We start from the raw sequence: 17293 nt of genomic DNA, 5'->3' as shown, positions 1-17293 counted from the left end.
ATTTAGCACGTGATCAGGAGACATGTATAGATAACTTTATAGCAGCACTTTTTCCACTAGGAAAAAAAATTAAACACCCAGAAATTTGCCCCACTGTCTCAGTGATCTTAGTCTTCTGATCCCTTTTCCCCCCAGACTTCCTCTTCAAGGTATGCACTGGGCCAGCACTACCCTCACGCCCGCCTGGGCCACTGCAGCCCAGTTGGACAGAGCCTTGTGGGTCTCTTAGGGGAAAAGATGAGATGGCTACTGGGCGCTTTGGTCCTAGGACCCCGGGATCCTGCAGAAAGGCGCGGACGACCGGCCTCTGCAGAAAGCCCCACCCATGAGCGCCGAGGGGCGGGGACAGAGAAGGAGCTGGAGGGTTGCCGCTTGGGTCCGCGACCGAGATGGGTGGCGGATCTACCTCGGCGCAGAAATCGAAGAACTGTCCAAGGATTGCAGAGGGAATTTAATTATCTTTCTCTGCTAATGAGCACCCAGCAGTGGTTCTTTCCAGCCCCGCCAAGTAGAAATCCGACTCCCAGCACCGCCTGCTCAGAAAAATACCACTTCTTCCGTCTCCTTAGTCTTTCTGGACTACATCCCCCAGAAGGCATCGGGGCCCAGCCATCTGACTTGTGCAGTAGCCTTCGTTGAAAAGTGCTATGACAACAGGGCGAAGATGGCTTGGAGTTAGGCGGGAGCCGGGAGGTGTCCCTTCCGCCGCTGCTGTCCTTTCTCTGCTACATCTCACTCACTGCCTACTCCTTCATCACGTCCTCTTCTTTGTGAGCTGCAGCTCTTGCCGTTGTTCTTGCTTGCCTGGTCTCTCCCAAGCGACCAATGTCGTTTTCCCTGCTTGTCTCCGGAGGTGACAGAGAAGGGATGCAGAGGAGCTCCTTGGGGTGATCCTCCAACTCTGTGGAGCTGGCAGTACTCTTTGCCTGGGACGTGGAACGAGTTGGAGCCGGAGAACGAGAGGGAGTAGCGAAGTTAGGGTTGCTTTTCTCTGCACTCTCCGCTCTCGCTCTCGTCGTTCCCCAGGACCCTGGCTGGCATCCTTAAAGGGAAATCTGCGGAGAGTTCGAAGAAAGGTGGGGCAGGACCCACCTGATACGGCATCAGGTAAGAAAGTAGGTGTGGTATTAAACAGCGGAGGCACGGATTCCCTTTGTGAGTTTTGTTTGTGGGAAAAATTGATCCTCTGACACCATGTAATGGTTTGGGGGGATATGGGGTAATAGGTTTCTTAGGAAGGATGTTTGCGTTGGAAACAAAACGAAACACAACTACGAGCACAGCATGTGTGAGGTCCTATAAACATTTTACAGAAAGGGTGGTAAGAATTCTTAAAGATTGCATTTAGGAATGTCACGTGGTGCACGAGCATCTTGCTCCTGTGACACTTCAACAGGTCTTGTGAGCAAGCCTATGACTGAAGTGGGATGCATGTACTAATACCCTCTAATTCCTTCCTGCAATAGGATTATTGCTTCCCATTCTCCCTTTACATTGCAGACCACAGCAGTGTCCGATGAACTGACCCGATTTTGTTAGCATCTCCCTCCCCCAGCCAAGTCCTGAAGTTGACTCAAGATTTCCTGGAGATATTCAGTTTTTTTTTTCTAGCTCACTTTTACTTAAAAAAATGAACCCATGTCACACACATGCATGAAACTATGAGTCTTAACTAAAGTCTGCCAGCATTCAGAGAGGGAGAGATTTTTCTAACTTATTAGAAAGATATAAGTTGAGAATATGAGAATAATTGGTAGATTTTTTTGGTGAATAGACTGAACCACTATTCAGAAGGATCTGAAAAACTTAAAAAAATTTGCAAATAATTTACAAGCTATTTATGAGAGTTTAAGGAATTTTTCACTTTGTGTAGTTGTCCTTAAATTACAACTACACTTTGTTTATTGTACAACTTATCGATGGAAACATCACTGAAGGGAAAAAAGTCCGATATCAATAGTATAAAGTAATTTTAAAAGTTTTCCAAAGGTGTCCAACTTATTGCATCTCTGGGCCACACATTAAACACATTGCAACATAATCACAAAAAAACCCCCATATTGTTCTAAGTAAATTTACGATTTTGTGTAGGGCCGCATTCATAGCCACCCTGGGCTGCATGCATCTCACAGGCTGTAGGTTGGACATTCCTGTACACCTTTTGATGTATGTAAGCAAGTCTTATCACTCAGAGTTAAGACTTTCAAATATTTCTCAAAAAATATTGAAACATACAAATTTATAAAACATCTCTGCTGATTAACAACGTATCTATGAAAGAGTACTGTCAGTCTCTTGAATGTCCCATTTAAACTTCAGTCCAGAGGGTCAGATGGGCACGTGTAATTTTGTCTTGCTCACAGCACACCAGCACCACCATTACTTCTGAGTTACCACTGACATTTGTCTAATGCATCCTGTGGGGACTGAGCTAAGCAGTTACAGGTGCTAGGCCATTTTATCCTCCCCCACCCAGAACAATTGGGAGACTGGGAGGCAAGGAACTTGTCTAAGGTCACATCGCTGGAGTGTGGGGTCAGAAAGACTTCCTCTCCTGTGCTCTCAGCCTTTTGTGTCTTTTATTGAAAGTTCCAACTCTGAACTCTTACCTTAATGTCTTCAAAAGCAACATTCTTCTGCCTCTATGTGCACTCGTCATCTTTCTTGGACTGGAAGACCTGAGTCCTATTTTGCAGAATTTGAGGTGGCGTTAGCATGACCCAGAGAAAGCAGAGCTGCAAATATGAACAACATCAGTGTCAGAGCCTTAGCCTCCTAATCCCAGCATCTGCCCACCTGACCACACGTCCCTGCACAGACTGTGTGGGGTTGTCACTGCACAGACATTTCTCTAGCCGCCCTTCTGTATTGCAGCAGGAGGCCCATGAGGTGTTAGAATATGCATATCTTAAATAAAAGCTCAATCTGAGCAGACTCTGTGTGGGAGATAGTATGTGTGTAAGTAGGTATTAAAAACAAAAAAATTGTAAAGTGATAAGTAGGGAAGAGAATTTCTGGAGTTTAGGGGATAAAGAGATTATCTTCTATGTATCATCCTAATAAGGCATATGAAATCAATCTTTTGTGGCTATGTATAGGTATGCACCTGTTAAAACCCTCAAATTATTGTTTTCTAATCATCCTTTAACAATTTAATTAAATGTATAAACTGCTTTTCCGCATTTTGAACTTGCAGGGATTAGTTACTGTGAACAGAGGTGCAGCCTTTCGGTCTCTGTGGTGTGGCTGCACGGTTTCGGTTCTGGACTAGACAGCCTGGTTTTGGGTGCTGCTTCCACCACTTCCGAGTTGGGAGTGCTTGGGCAGGTTTCTTATCCTCTTTGCATTCAAGGGATACCTGAATAATACTACCTATGATTTATTTTGTATTCTGTTAGGAAGATTGACATAGAATACTTGCAGGGCATTGAGAACACTGCCTGGGACTAGTCAATGATTAGTAAATTGTAGTTATTCATTTCCTTTCCAGGTTAGGGAGTTGATGGCCACCGAAAACCAGATTTCTGGGTTTTGTTTTTCATTCGCTTAAAAATAGGAAGTCACGGAGGAGCTGGAACTGAACACTGAATGAATAGGGGATAAAATATGAATTCTTGTTTCTTACTTTTAAATATTTTAAAAATTTATTTACTTAGAGGGGAAGGGAGGGAGAAAGAGGGGGAGAGAAACATCAATGTGTGGTTGCCTCTCGAGCGCCCCCAACTGGGGACCTGGCCTGCAACCCAAGCATGTGCCTTGACTGGGAATCGAACCAGGGATCTTTCTATTTGCAGGCTTGCACTCAATCCACTGAGCCACACCACCCAGGGCCTCTTGTTTCTTCTTTTTATTTAAGACAGTTAACTAAACCAAGTAAAAGCCAATTTTATACACACTTAATTTTTTGTTATTTGGCATACTTTTTGTTTTTGTAAGAGAAAAGCCAGGTTTCATGATTGAAAAATGCCCTGTTATTATTTTTCTTTATCTTCCTTCTTCCTAACCTGCCAGTAACTGACTTCCTCTACCTGCTGTTTACCTTAATATCTTAAAGTCAAGGCCCACATCTTTCTGAGCTTGGAAAATTCTTAATATATGGTTAGTTTTTCTTTCTCTCAATGTGGTGGTTGTTCTTCCAAGAGGAATGGTAAAATGTATTTTGCTGCCCTTCTGAATTTAATGTGCTAACTCATTGTTCTTCTGAGAGAGTGGGAAATGCAACCAAAATATGGGAGTATCCTACTTTAAAAAAAGGGAAACTTTATTTTATTATTTTTTATTATGAGAAAATTTAAACATAAACAAAAGCATAAGGAATACTCAAAACAATCTCTCATGTATCCAACACCATTTACTCTTTTAACAATAACAGCCTTATTGAAACATAGTTCATATATTATGTAATTCACCCTTTTAATAGGTACAATGCAGTGTTTTTTTAATATTCACAGATATGTGCAACCACTTGCAACCATATGTGCATAACAACTGATGGTTATCAGTTTGTACCGCAAGTTTTGAATGTTTTCATCACTCAAGAAGAGACCTTTCATCCTCTCCCTATAACTTTCCTGTGCTCTCATCCCCATCAGACCTAAGCAACCACTAATTAGTTACTTTCTGTCACTATAGATTTGCCTATTCTGTACACCCTATGTAAATGGAATCATACAATAGTGGCCTTTTGTGGCTGGTGTCTTTCTCTTAGTAGAATGTTTTCAAGGTCCATCCGTGTTGTAGCCTGTCTCAGTACTGCATTCAAACGAGGATATCTAGCCCCGAAAGTTGCTCAGACTTGCTATCAGACCCACCTTTAAGACCAAAGTGGAAAGGAACTCCTCTTTGTCATCTATTGTCCTGCAGCTAAGTTGTCATTTTAAAATTCAATTTTTGGAAAGGGAATCAGTGGCGTGCCAACCGAGCACAGATGAGTGAGTGTTTGTGGTTTCTCACTTGTTTTGAGAGTCGGCAGTGTGCCTTCCTTTGCGTCTGTCTTTCAAATCAGAGAGAAGCACTCGGGGCACTAGTACTGGGTACTGACCATCAGCCCAAATTGTTGGTTTTCCTGTTGTTCCTTAACTTTTTAAAGATATAAGTCCTTATGTCCTTATGTAATAAATTATTGTTCACAATGGTACACCATATCACCTGGACATGGGGAACCTAGTATGAAGAATTTGGATGTAATGGAATTTATGCACTTTTACTGTGCATTACCTATGTTTTGCCCTGGGATGAAAGTGGACTGAAATAATTAAGGTCGTTGTGGTCTTGTGAGGAAGAGCCGTTTGTTGGACCTAGGTTTCAATTAGCATTGTCCCTACCTCCTTTTAAAAATTAAGATAACATAGGCCCTGACCAGGTAGCTCATTTGGTTAAAGTGTCTTCCCCATAAGCCAAGGTTGCAGATTTGATTCCTGGACAGGGCACATACAAGAATCAACCAGTGAATGCATAAATAAGTGGAACAACAAACTTATGTCTCTCTTCCTTCCTCTGTCTTTCTAAAATTCAATAAATGGAAAAAAAATAAAGCAAAACAAAGAAATCTTTTCACTGACCCCTGCTTTTTCAGTTAAATTGCAGGCAGTAGCAGCCCAATAAGACAGGGATCTACGGTCCAGGAAGCGGTATGCTGAAGCAAGATTCAGCCATTAGTTGTGTGATTTAGGAGAGTCATAACCTCTCCATCTCTGCTATAGAATGAGAGGGTCAGCTGGTTGATGGATACCTTCTGGCTCTGAAAGCTTTGTGAGTTGAAAAAATAAGTCTCTTTTTCAAGCTTTGGAAAGGTAACTCGTGGCAGGTGTTCCATGAAAAAGAAAGGGCAGGGGGGAAGAAGCTCCATACTCTTAAGAAAACATCCACTTAGGCTATCAGCTACCAGTTCAGCCAGTGCTTTTCAAAGTTTAAGGTGCATATGAATCACCTGGGAAGTTGCGTGGGGCAAGCTGAGGTTCTGCAGTTCTAAAAGGCTTTCAGGTGATGCTGATGCTGCTGATCCAGGCATTGCAAGGAGATAAACCTGGGAAGCCAACAAAGTGCTGGGTGACGAAGGAGACATCGATAGAGCAGGAGAAACAGGAAGGAACTCAGTGTTGCCTGTGTTATTTTTTAAATCAGGGTATGTCTTTAATTTTACGATAGAAGACCACGAGAAATTAGTGCATGATGTAGAACACTTCCATTTATAATGTTGGAGAGTTAGTTTTTACATTGCAGATTTTTTCCCCTTTATTCTAGGAAGCTAAAAAAGTTTGTTGACTAACAAAGGTTTTTAAGGCCATTTCGCATAATAGCTATTTTCACTGGACCCAGTTATGTGTGTTTATATTCCAGCTGCAGCTATGCCTCCTGTGGTCCCTTATCTAAGCATTTTGCTTTTTTACGTATCATCCAATAGCATGGATGGGAAAAACTCATCTCTTTCACCCTTGCTTGGGTATTTGGTGTGCTCTGTAGGCAGACCCTGGGAGGTTTTCTCTTAGGCCTTCATAAGACAACAGTCAGACCCCTTCGTCGAACAGATCTTCCCTTCTTCTCTTCAAGACTCCTTTTAAACTAGCAGACGTAGAATGCGTGCAAAGGCTCCCCTGCTTGTGGGTTAGCCTGATTTCTGTCCTTGGCCAAGTCTCCAAATGGAGCCTGTGCCCCCGAGTCTCCGTTCTTTATGATGTGTCAGCAGCATTTCGTATTGCTGGTCACTCTCTTTTTCTAGACCCACTTTTTCCCACTTCCTTCCAGACATCAATCCTGGTCTTCCTTTGATCTCACTGGAAGCTCCTGTTCAGTTTTCTGGCACGTTCCTCCTCTTCTCCCTTACCTCTCGCCCCAGAGCCCAGTCCTTTCAGCTTGGAAGCTTGTGCCTGGTTTCCTCCAGACTTCCCCTTCGCTCCACCTCATGTACCTTTTCCTTTTCCTGATTAAGCTTTGTATCCTTTCTCTGTAACGAGTCATTGGCATGATGCTGATTGTATGCTGAGTGTCCTAGGGATTCACTGAGTGGTACTGCATTTGAGTAACTTTCCGTTCTGGGCAAGAGAACGATGTGTCTTCTTCTTGGTAGTCCAGCAAGTGTGGCATATTGCAAGTTTCCAGTGTGTCTGGAGTGCGTGCTGAAAATACATGGCATTTACTGAATACTGTTACTTCCCTCTCAAATAAAAACTGCAATGAAGGTGTGTGAAAGTGTTTATTATTACACGTTTTGAGTACTTGTTGCCAGATTAGAAGTTCAGTCATCTGACAACTTGTGTGGGTATATAGTGCCCTTAGTATTAACAAGAGGTGCAGGTGTTTTCCAGAAACCCTCATGTGTATATTAAAACTCATCATAAATTTATCTGCTATGTTTTTCTTTCACTTTCTTTAATATCTTGCTGATGTCTGACTCATTTCTTTTTTAGCATAAAAAGAGGGTCTGGAATGGAGTTTTCCTTCTTTCTTTCTTTTTTTTTTCATGTAGTTTGTTTCTTTAAACTTGTCATTTTGAAATAATTTTATACTCACATAGAAGTTGCAAAAATAGTGGCTTCTTAATAATACCAATGATCAAAACCATTAAATTCACATTAGTACAATATTATACACGTCTTATTTTAATTTCACCAGGTTTTACATCACATACATTTTCCTTTTTGAAATATAGTTCTAAAGAAATTAAAATTTATCCCATGAAACCATCACCAGTGCCCTGACTGGTATGGCTCAGTTGGTTGGGTGTCATCCTGCAAAGCGAAAGGTTACCAGTTCGATTCCCAGTCAGGACACATGCCTGGGTTGTGGGCCAGTTCCCGGTTGGGGGTGTGCCAAAGGCAGCCGATATTTGAGGTCTCCCCCTCTCTTTTTCCCTCCCTTCCCTTCTCTCTAAAAATAAATAAATAAAATCTTAAAAAAAAGAAACTATCACTTAAGTCAGGTAACAGAACTTTTCCATCATTCCAAAGAAATTTCCTTGTACTAGCCCCTGAAGTCTCACCCTCCCCTAACCCTGCAACCAGTGATCTCTTCTCTATCAGTTCAATTTTGTCTTTTTGAAAATGTTATAGAAATGGAATTATTTAATATGTGGTCTTTTGGGATTGGGTGTGTGTGTTTTCACTCAACATCATATCCTTTAAGATCCATCCAAGTTGTTACTTTGTTTTTAAAAATTGCTGAGTTTTATTCCATGGTGGGAATGTATCATAATTTGTTGAACCATTCACTTGTCGAAGGACTTTTTGTTTTTTTTTCTTCAATGTAAGTTTTAAGAACATTAAAAGGGTAAAAACCATAGCAATAGCTAATGTTTATTGAGTGTTTATTATGTACCAAGTATTCTGCTAATACTACTATATTTCGTCTTAACTTCTTTTAAGTGTACAGTTCAGTGGTGTTAATTAAGTACAGTAACATTTTTGTGTTCGGAGCCAATCTCCGCAATTCTTCATCTTGCAAAACTGAAACTCTACACGCCTTAAACAACAGCTCCCCATGTTCCCCTCCCCCAGCCCTGGCAACCACCGCTCTGCTCTCTGTGAATTTGACTGCTCTTGGTATCTCCTGTGAGTGGAATATGCAGTACTTGTCCTTGTGGCCGGCTTATTTCAGTGGCGTAATGAAGGTTTGCCCATGTCGTAGCATGTGTTAGGGTTTCCTTCCTCATTACGGCTGGTAATATTCCATTGTCTGTATATGTCACATCTTGTTTTTCTACTCATTCGTCGATGGACGCTTGGGGTGCTTCTGCCTTTGGGTGTTGAGAATAATGCTGCTGTGAACTTGGGTGTACACGTATTTGTACACATATTTCTTCAAGAACTTGCTTGCAGTTCTTTTGGATATATATGCAGAAGTGGGATTGCTGGGTCATATGGCAGTTTTTAAATTTATCTTTTTATTTTTTGGTAGTTTTTATTTTTAATATTTTGAGGAACCACCATACTGTGTCCACTGTAGCTGCACCATTATACATTCTCACTAACAGTGCATAAGAGTCCCGATTACTCCACATCCTTGCAAACACATTATTTTCTGTGTGTTTTCTAAAAAGATTTTATTTATTTTTAGACAGAGGGGAAAGGAGGGACTGAAAGAGGAAGAGAAACATCAGTGTGTGGTTGCCTCTTGCACATCTCACACCAGGGAACCTGGCCTGTAACCCAGGGATGTGCCCTGACTGGGAATTGAACCAGTGACCCTTTGGTTCACAGGCCGGCACTCAACCCACTGAGCCACACCAGCGGGGGCTCTGTGTGTGTGTGTGTGTGTGTGTGTTTAATATCATCCTAATGGGTATGAGGTGGTATCTGACTATGTTTTGATTTGAATTCCCCTAATGATTAAATCTTTTTCTGATGGGCATCTTTTCATGGGCTTATTGGTCATTTGTGTATCTCCTTTGGAGAAATGTCTAGTCAAGTCCTTTGCCCATTGAAAAGATTTTTTTTTTTGGTTGAGTTGTATGAGTTCTTTATGCATTCTGTATATTAACCCTCTATCAGATACATCTTTGCAAATATTTTCTCTCATCCATCAGGCTGCCTTTGTGTTCTTTAATCCTCACGGCACCATTTTTACCTTGATTTTATAGATGAGGAAGCTGAAGTATAGAGAGGGTCGGGAACTTTCAGTAGCCTGGCCCTGGCTGCGTGGTTGTTGTGGGGTGGAGCAGGGGTTCAGACTCACACTGACTGCCTCCACAATCTGCCCTGTCTACCACCATAGCTTCTCTGCCAATTTCTTGGCCAGCTGTAAGAAAACGAGTCACCCTAGTTTCTGTGATTAGCCTCTGTGGAGGCCTACTTTAGGAAGCAGGTTGAGCCCTGACTGGTGTGGCTCAACTGGTTGGGCATTGTCCCCCAAAGCAAAAGGTCACCAATTTGATTCCTGCTCAGGGCACATGCCTGGGCTGTTGGGTTCGGTCCTTGGGGCACATGTGAGGCAACTGACTGCTGTTTCTCTCTCACATCGATGTTTCTCTCCCTCTCTCTCTCCCTTCCCCTCTCTCTAAAAATAAATAATAAAATCTTGAAAAAAAGAAGTAGATTGATCTACATTTTTTAAAAGAAGTAGTTGATCCTCGTTATTTGCAGATTCCATATTTGTAAGTTTGCCCACTTGCTAAACTTTATCTGCGATCCTCAAGTCAATACTCGTGGTGTTTTAAGGGCCATTCATGGTCATACTCAGAGAGGCAAAAAATCTGAGTCACCTGATGCACACTTCCCCAGCTGATGTCGAACAGCGACCCTGCGGTCTCGTTTTAGCTCTCAGACTATAAGCAAATATCCTTTCCAAGGCCTCTTTAGTGCCATGCTTGTTTGTTGTTTTGGTGATTTTGCATAGAAAATGTCATGCTGAAGGATGGTCTAATGTTCTTAAGTGTAAGAATGCTATGATGTAGGTACCTTAAGGAGAAAATGCCTGTCAGCTTCATTCAAATGAGTTCACTGTTTTTGTCCATTGAGTTCAATGTTGATGAATCAACAATAAAGTGGCTTTAAACAGAAACACACACGCACAGAAGTTATGCATTCTTTGGTTGGTGAAAATGTTGTGACTGGAGGCTTGTGGCCACCTAACACTGTATTTCCCCAGGGCCAGTGGTTCCGTATTTGCTAATTCAGTGTTTGCTGTGACCTTATGGACCCTCCCAGGAGACCCACTGAACTTCTTTACATAGGGAGAATTGATTATGTTTTCTACTATCATTTAAATCAATGCAGGGAGAGGGAAAGCCTCATTTCTGTTCCATTGACTCTTGTAGCATCCCAGGGTATGTGACGTTTGTGTCGTAATTCAGAAGGTCTGGTGGGCTTTCCCATCCACCATATCAGTAACTCAGTGGTAGGTATGGTGGGTACGTCCTCCCTCTGGATGAGGAATCAAAACACAGAGAGGTGGTGTGGGGTGCCTGAGGACACGCAGGTAGTTAGTGGTATAAATGAGCCTGCGACCCAGTTTTCCTGCTTCTTGTTTGGTGTGAATTTCCTTTTTCATCTCGTCTTTCCACAATCAGAATGGGGAAAGGGAGTGAATGCTTTCTGGGTACCTGTCCTGTGCAAGTTCTGGTATTAGGTGTTTGAAGCATTTGATCTCATATGCTCTTCTCAGCAACTCAGTGTGACAGGAGATGCTGCAGTCTTTCCCATGACCAGACTGGAGGGAAGTCAGGTATTTTGCTAAGGAATTATGTGCTAACTACTGATGGTAGAGTTAGAATCTTGATCCTCCCAAGAATATTTTTTTTGTCTCTTTGTGCAGTTGTCCACTGCATCCCAGAAGAGAGAACTGGCCCAACATACATGTATAATTTTTTAGCCTGGCTTTCCAGTGTCCTTGTAAAACATCCGATTAATGCTTCTACCTATTTGGATTTGTGGTTTCACATAGGTCCACAAAAATACAAAAAAAATTAATACAGCACTGGTTTTGTCAAAGTTGTCCAAGTTTAATTTGCTGTGCCTTGAGAGAGAAATAATTCATCATTCATGGTGTGAAGAGGATTTTTTTGTGTGTGAAGTGGATTTTTTTAATAAATACATTTCTTTTTCTCTTTAGAGTGAACAAAAATGTCCTTATTTAAAGCCCGTGATTGGTGGTCTACTGTTCTGGGAGAAAAAGAAGAATTTGATCAAGGCTGTTTGTGTTTGGCTGATGTTGATAATACTGGAAATGGACAAGGTAAGTAACTTATGGCCATGCATCTTGGAGCAAAGCATTACATAGATGAAATAAAAGCAACTTCCTTTTAAAATATGTACTTTATGTACTTTATAGAACCTAGGTAAACTGTCACAATTATGCATTAAATTTTTTTTAAAAGATTTTATTTATTTATTTTTAGAGAGAGGGAAAGGGAGAGAGGAGAGGGGGAGAAGCATCAATGTGTGGTTGCCTCTTGTGTACCCCCTAGTGAGGGCCTGGCCCACAACCCAGACGTGTGCCCTGACTAGGAATGAAACCGGCTACCCTTTGGTTTGCAGGCCAGCACTCAGTCCACTGAGCCACACCAGCCAGGGCTTAAAAAGAATACTTATCACGGTATGATTGTTCCTTTGTTCGGTGTGGCTAAGTATTGTCCCGTAACATTTTTCTTCATTCTATTTTTCTTGCCTGTAATGAAAACTGAATCTGGGGGATAAAGTGAAAGGAGAAAATTACATTGCCAGGGAAGAGTGGGGGCAGTCAAGTGCAGTGGGCACCTGCCCAGTTGTTTCCAAGGACAACTGCCCTCTCAGTGACAGGAGATGGGGAAGGCCTTCTGTTCAGTGGGTCTCCTGGGAGGGTCCTCAAAAATTGCCAACCCTGCATCCTGCCCAACTCTCTGAAAGCTCATGATTCCCCTATTACTTGACAATGTAAAAGAGTCATACCATGAAAATACCTGCCAGAGAGAGCAACTTCAAAGGCATTTCTGCCCAAACGATCTAATGCTTTTATGTGGGTTGGCAACTACTTACTGATTGTCTGAATAACATACTGTGCATGCATCGTTTCTCTTAGGGCTCCTCACTGGGGTGCCACCAGTGGGTTCCCAATATGCTGACATGTTGCTTCCCCCAATTTGTGAACCAGCTGTGAGCCGCTTTGTCTGTTTACCCAAGCCTGCTGTACACGTTGTCCTGTGTGTGTCCTACATAGAAAACACACTGATTTTTATCACTCAGAGCCTGGACCGCTCTGTGTCATAATGTGCTGGGGTGATTATTTTATATATATATGAAGACTTCATATATATATATTATATATATATGAAGACTTTCTATTGCAGATGTACAAGACCCTATAGGAGCATGTTCTCTGGGGGTAGGTGGATTGGAGGGGAGCTTAGGTATCTGCACTTTTGACAAGCTTTTAAGTTGAATAGTGGCATGCTCAAGTCTGTATTATTATCGCTGATCTTATGGAGGGGAAGGTTAATGGGAGGAGTTTGGGACATGCTCTGTTTGAAGAAGCAATGTCTAGTAGGCAGAGCAGAGGTGGGGATTTGGGAGGGAGCAGTGTGCTGGTTGTGTTTGAAGCTGTGAGAACGGGTGAAATGCAAGGAGATAGGGTGGAATAAGAGGGCAGAAATCTTAGCACCACGACCCAGAGAACATGAGCATTAAAGTGGGAGGGTTGGGAAGGGTGGTCAGTGATAGATTTCGAAAAGGGCGCAGGGCTGGGACCTGGGAGGTGAGGTTTGGTGACGTGAAGACTAAGAGGGTTCCATGCTGTTCATCAGCAAGTGGTTCATTATTGCCCTTGGGTAGGGTGGGTGAGTGGGCACAATGGCAACGAAATCAGATTTTCACTGGGTGAGGGAGTGGGAAGACTGCGTGTTTATAGCCCTTTAGAGAAACTGAGGGGTGAAGGGCAGAGGGAGGATGATGGCTGGGGGCAATGTAGGGTAAAGAAAGTGGGCAGAGGGTAATTGATAGAGCAGGCATCTGGAGAAGACGGTCAGAGATGGGACCTGGTGTGCAGACAGAAGGGTTAACCTGAGACAGGCATGAGGGCTTTTTCACGTGGCACAAGGCGGGAAGGTAAGAGTGGAAACAGAGGAAGAGGCCTTTGCAGTCAGGCTGGGAAGCTGAGGCAGGCATGCCAGTTGAGCCCTGCTTTGAAGTGATCTGAGAGGGAAGGGATTCTATTAGGCATCCTGATAATTGTTTTAGGTGAAGCTGACTCACTACATAGAAGGAGGATCCCTCACTCATCTTGAGATCCCTGTTGAAATTAGACACTGTACGTTTAAAGTGGTGCCCACTCTCCTCTTCTTCTCAATTCAAGACTCAGACCCTCGAGACAGATAACGAGAGTGGGGGTGAGAGGGAGAATCCGACTGGTCTGGCTGGGATATGTGCCAACCTGTGGCCCAGAGGGAGGGTTTAACACGAGAATCAGAAAACACATAAGGCTGACTGAAAAATAGCTCCTCCGTTTACCTTTTAGCTGCTCAGCAGTTAGGCCTCCTTCGGGCAGCTGTCCCTGCTGCACTTGCATGCGGGCTTCCCCTCTGCAGTGGGGATGGCAGGGGCGCCTGCTGCCTCAGGGGCGCTTTCAGGGAGCGCTGGCTCTTCAAGACCAGCATCTCTGGGTGCTGTCCCTTTCTCTTGTGTCACTCATGGCCACGATCCAGAGTCTGCCACCTCTGGACTAAGGGGTACGTACCATCTGTGTTCACAACCCGTATGTAGTCGAGGAGAAGAAGAAGAGAAGGAAAAATTTAAAAATATTAGGGTGAAGAAGTAGGAAAAATTGTATGGCAACCTGAGGGAGTGATGTTGGGGGCTCCCTTCTGTTTGCGGCTGGCCACCCGGAAGTGTAATCCTGCTACTACGTTTTTTTCCCAACCTTGACTAGCCTTCTGTCTGGTTGGTATTGGCAGGGCCAGGCTCCCTGGGAAGCCTCTAGGACCCTTCTTTGCCTCTTGCAGCTTCTGATAGCTCCGGGTCTTCTTTGACTGGTAGATGTTGCACTCCATGCCCTGCCTGCGTTGTCACTGCATTGTCACATGATCTTGTATGTCCGTGTCCTCACATGGCGCTCTCCTCCCTGGCTCAGTTTTCTCTTCTTACAAGGATACTGATAGAGTCCTACCACACACCTGATCAGCTGGGACCTCATCTTAATTCAATTACATCTGCAAAGACCCTGTTTCCAAATAAAGTCACAGGTACTTGGGGTTAGGACCTCAACCTACCTTTCTGGGGACATCTGCTGGAGAGGACTCTGGTTAACAGAGGACTCTATTTAGTGAGGCCTTGGAATCGTTTTTTTAAAATAAGGATTTTATTTATTTCTTTTTAAGAGAGGGGAAGTAAGGATTTTATTTATTTCTTTTTAAGAGAGGGGAAGGAAGGGAGAAGGAGAGAAACACTGATGTGAGAGAGAAACATTGATGGGCTGCCTCTTGCGTGCATGCACCCTGACTGGGGGCCTGGCGCGTAACCCAGGCTTGTGCCCTGACCGGGAATCAAACTGGTATCTTTTTCCTTTGTGGAACCACACCCAACCAACTGAGCCACACTGGTCAGGGTATCAGAATCCTGTTTAATACAGTGTTTCCAGCAGCTGCAACCAGCTGTAGAGTTGACATTCTGCTTAAACCAGTTTACAGCCTTATAGTAGTCCTTTGATAAAACGGCTTGCTTCGACCAAGTTAAATTATGACTACTGATAACCCAGTTGAGGCTTAGGAAGAAATGTAATGTGCTAGTACATTTGACTATTGGTAAATATAAAGCTGCTTTTGAAAAGCTGTATGTTATTAAATAAGCGCACTTTGATTACATGTTCTATTGGAAGATTGGCCTTTGTGTATAAAGCAAGACTCAATTCTTTTAATTTTTGGATTTGCTTTTTAAACATTAAAAGGTTTATTTCCAAAGAAATATTGTTGCTGTTTGTTTCTTCCTAATTCTTTTTTTAAAAAAATCTCTCCACAGATAAAATAATTGTGGGTAGCTTTATGGGATACCTGCGAATCTTTAACCCCCACCCTGTAAAAACAGGAGATGGAGCTCAAGCTGAAGATTTGCTTCTAGAAGTTCATCTACAAGATCCAATACTGCAAGTGGAAGTAGGAAAATTTGTTTCGTAAGTACAGCCCACAAATTCGAGTGTTTTATTTTACTTGGAATATATCATTCCCTCACTGTGTCACACTTGTAGATTCTTTAAAGAAGAAAAGACTGTCCATGAATTTAATATATTTTCTGTATATTGTCACCTAGGTGTTCCTCATTTACTGAACATTTTTTAACGTGGAAACCTGTATATTTAAGGTCAAACCATTTAGAACATTTTTTATAACAGACCTAAGATTCCTGATGGATCAGAAACTTAAAGGAAAAGAGATAAACTTTTGAAAATAACCAAATAAACAAATAGAAAGTATTCATTTAAAACACTAAATATTCAGTTTATATAAGTATCTCTTTAAATAATTAGACAAAGTAACAGTTATGCTATTTGGCACATAACTTTGAAGCTCTAAAATGAATTACGTTTTGGGGTAGAGAAGCCCTTAGTTTCTTAAAAGAAGCCAGATCAACCCCCAAAATTAAGTCTTCCCTTACAAGAGCTTTATTTTAGAAAACTCTTTATTATTTGCATTTTGTTTAATATGACTGCTTTTTATTTACTGATGATAGTGCTGATTTTATCTTATTTTCATACATGAATTTTCTTAAGTCTGTATTTCTTTTTTTTAAAATTAAGTTTATTGGGTAATGTTGGTTAATAACATTATATCAGTTTCAAGTGTACATTTCTATGATATATCATCTGTATATTGCATTGTGTGCTCAGCACCCAGAAAGTCCAGTTTCCTTCTGTCACCATATATGTGACCCCCTTTACTCTCTTTATTCTCCACCCTACCCTTTCCTTCTGGTCACCTTTTATGATTTTGTTTTGTTTGTTCCTTTGTTGCTTTCTGTTTTACGTCCCACATATGAGAGAAAGCATATGGTTCTTGTCCTTTCCTGTCTGATTTTTCTTAGCATGATACCCTCAGGATCCACCCATGTTGTTGCAAATGGCAATATTTCATCCTTAAGCATGTATTTCTTAATCATTTATGAAAGTATCCATTGTGAAAAGTTATGTAGGCAGTGGTGGTCTTGTTTACTCTGCCTCTTCTTTTTGACCCCTGTTTTGCCTTGTTAGGTCTGGGAGTGCCCTGAGCTTTGGATTTTGGCTCACTCCATTTACTCGTCATAATTAAAAATTACTTATTGATCGATTTTTTAGAGAGTGAGAGGAAAGGACGGAGGGAGGGAAAGAGAGAGAAAAAGAAACATTGATTTGTTGTTCCATCCATTATGCATTCATTGGTGGTTTCCTGTGTGTGCCCTGAGTGGGGATCAAATGCATAACCTCGGTGCATCAGGATGCTGCTCCAACCAACTGAGCTACCCGGCCAGGGCTGCTCATCATAATTTATTGGCCCCAGCTTCCATTTTTTCAGGGCCCTGAGTCCTGCCAGAAAAACCTGACTGTTCCTCAGCTTTTCCTGTTGTGTTTCATTCTGAGGGGAAGCTGCTTCATGGATGAGCTAGTTTAGGGCTTTTACGCACTGCAACAGGGTGGGGGGGGAGATGTTGTGACTGACGTGGCTGGTAGATACCTACTCCGTCTAAAAGCTGATGGTGATCAGGTGCCCATGATACACTTCTCTCATGTTCTACAGGATGGGTTTATACCATAAGGAGATGAAAGGATTCCTGCCTCTAAAAAGCATGTTTACCTTTCTGTTTTTTTCAAAAAGTGCTGTGACAGTTATTCTGCCCAGTAACCCTATGTGTGGCCTCCATTGCTG

The 17293-nt window shown here is 42.4% G+C and overlaps 1 protein-coding gene across 2 annotated transcripts in view; it reads left to right on the top strand.

The window, feature by feature from the left end:
* The first annotated feature begins 346 nt into the window (after positions 1-346).
* The window catches only part of BBS9 (Bardet-Biedl syndrome 9), a 371651-nt gene continuing 354704 nt past the window's right edge, over positions 347-17293 (top strand). For both annotated transcript variants that reach the window (XM_045197407.3, XM_024562968.4), the window contains exons 1-3: positions 347-1107; positions 11545-11667; positions 15417-15567. In XM_045197407.3, the coding sequence (XP_045053342.2) occupies positions 11556-11667; positions 15417-15567 (263 nt within the window). In that variant the 5' untranslated portion in view covers positions 347-1107; positions 11545-11555. The remainder of the gene's footprint in view (positions 1108-11544; positions 11668-15416; positions 15568-17293) is intronic.

This window comes from Desmodus rotundus, chromosome 6, assembly GCF_022682495.2.
Source record: "Desmodus rotundus isolate HL8 chromosome 6, HLdesRot8A.1, whole genome shotgun sequence".
NCBI classification, from domain to species: Eukaryota; Metazoa; Chordata; class Mammalia; order Chiroptera; family Phyllostomidae; genus Desmodus; species Desmodus rotundus.
Note: the sequence above shows the minus strand (reverse complement) of the source record. Positions and strands in the feature narration are given on the sequence as shown.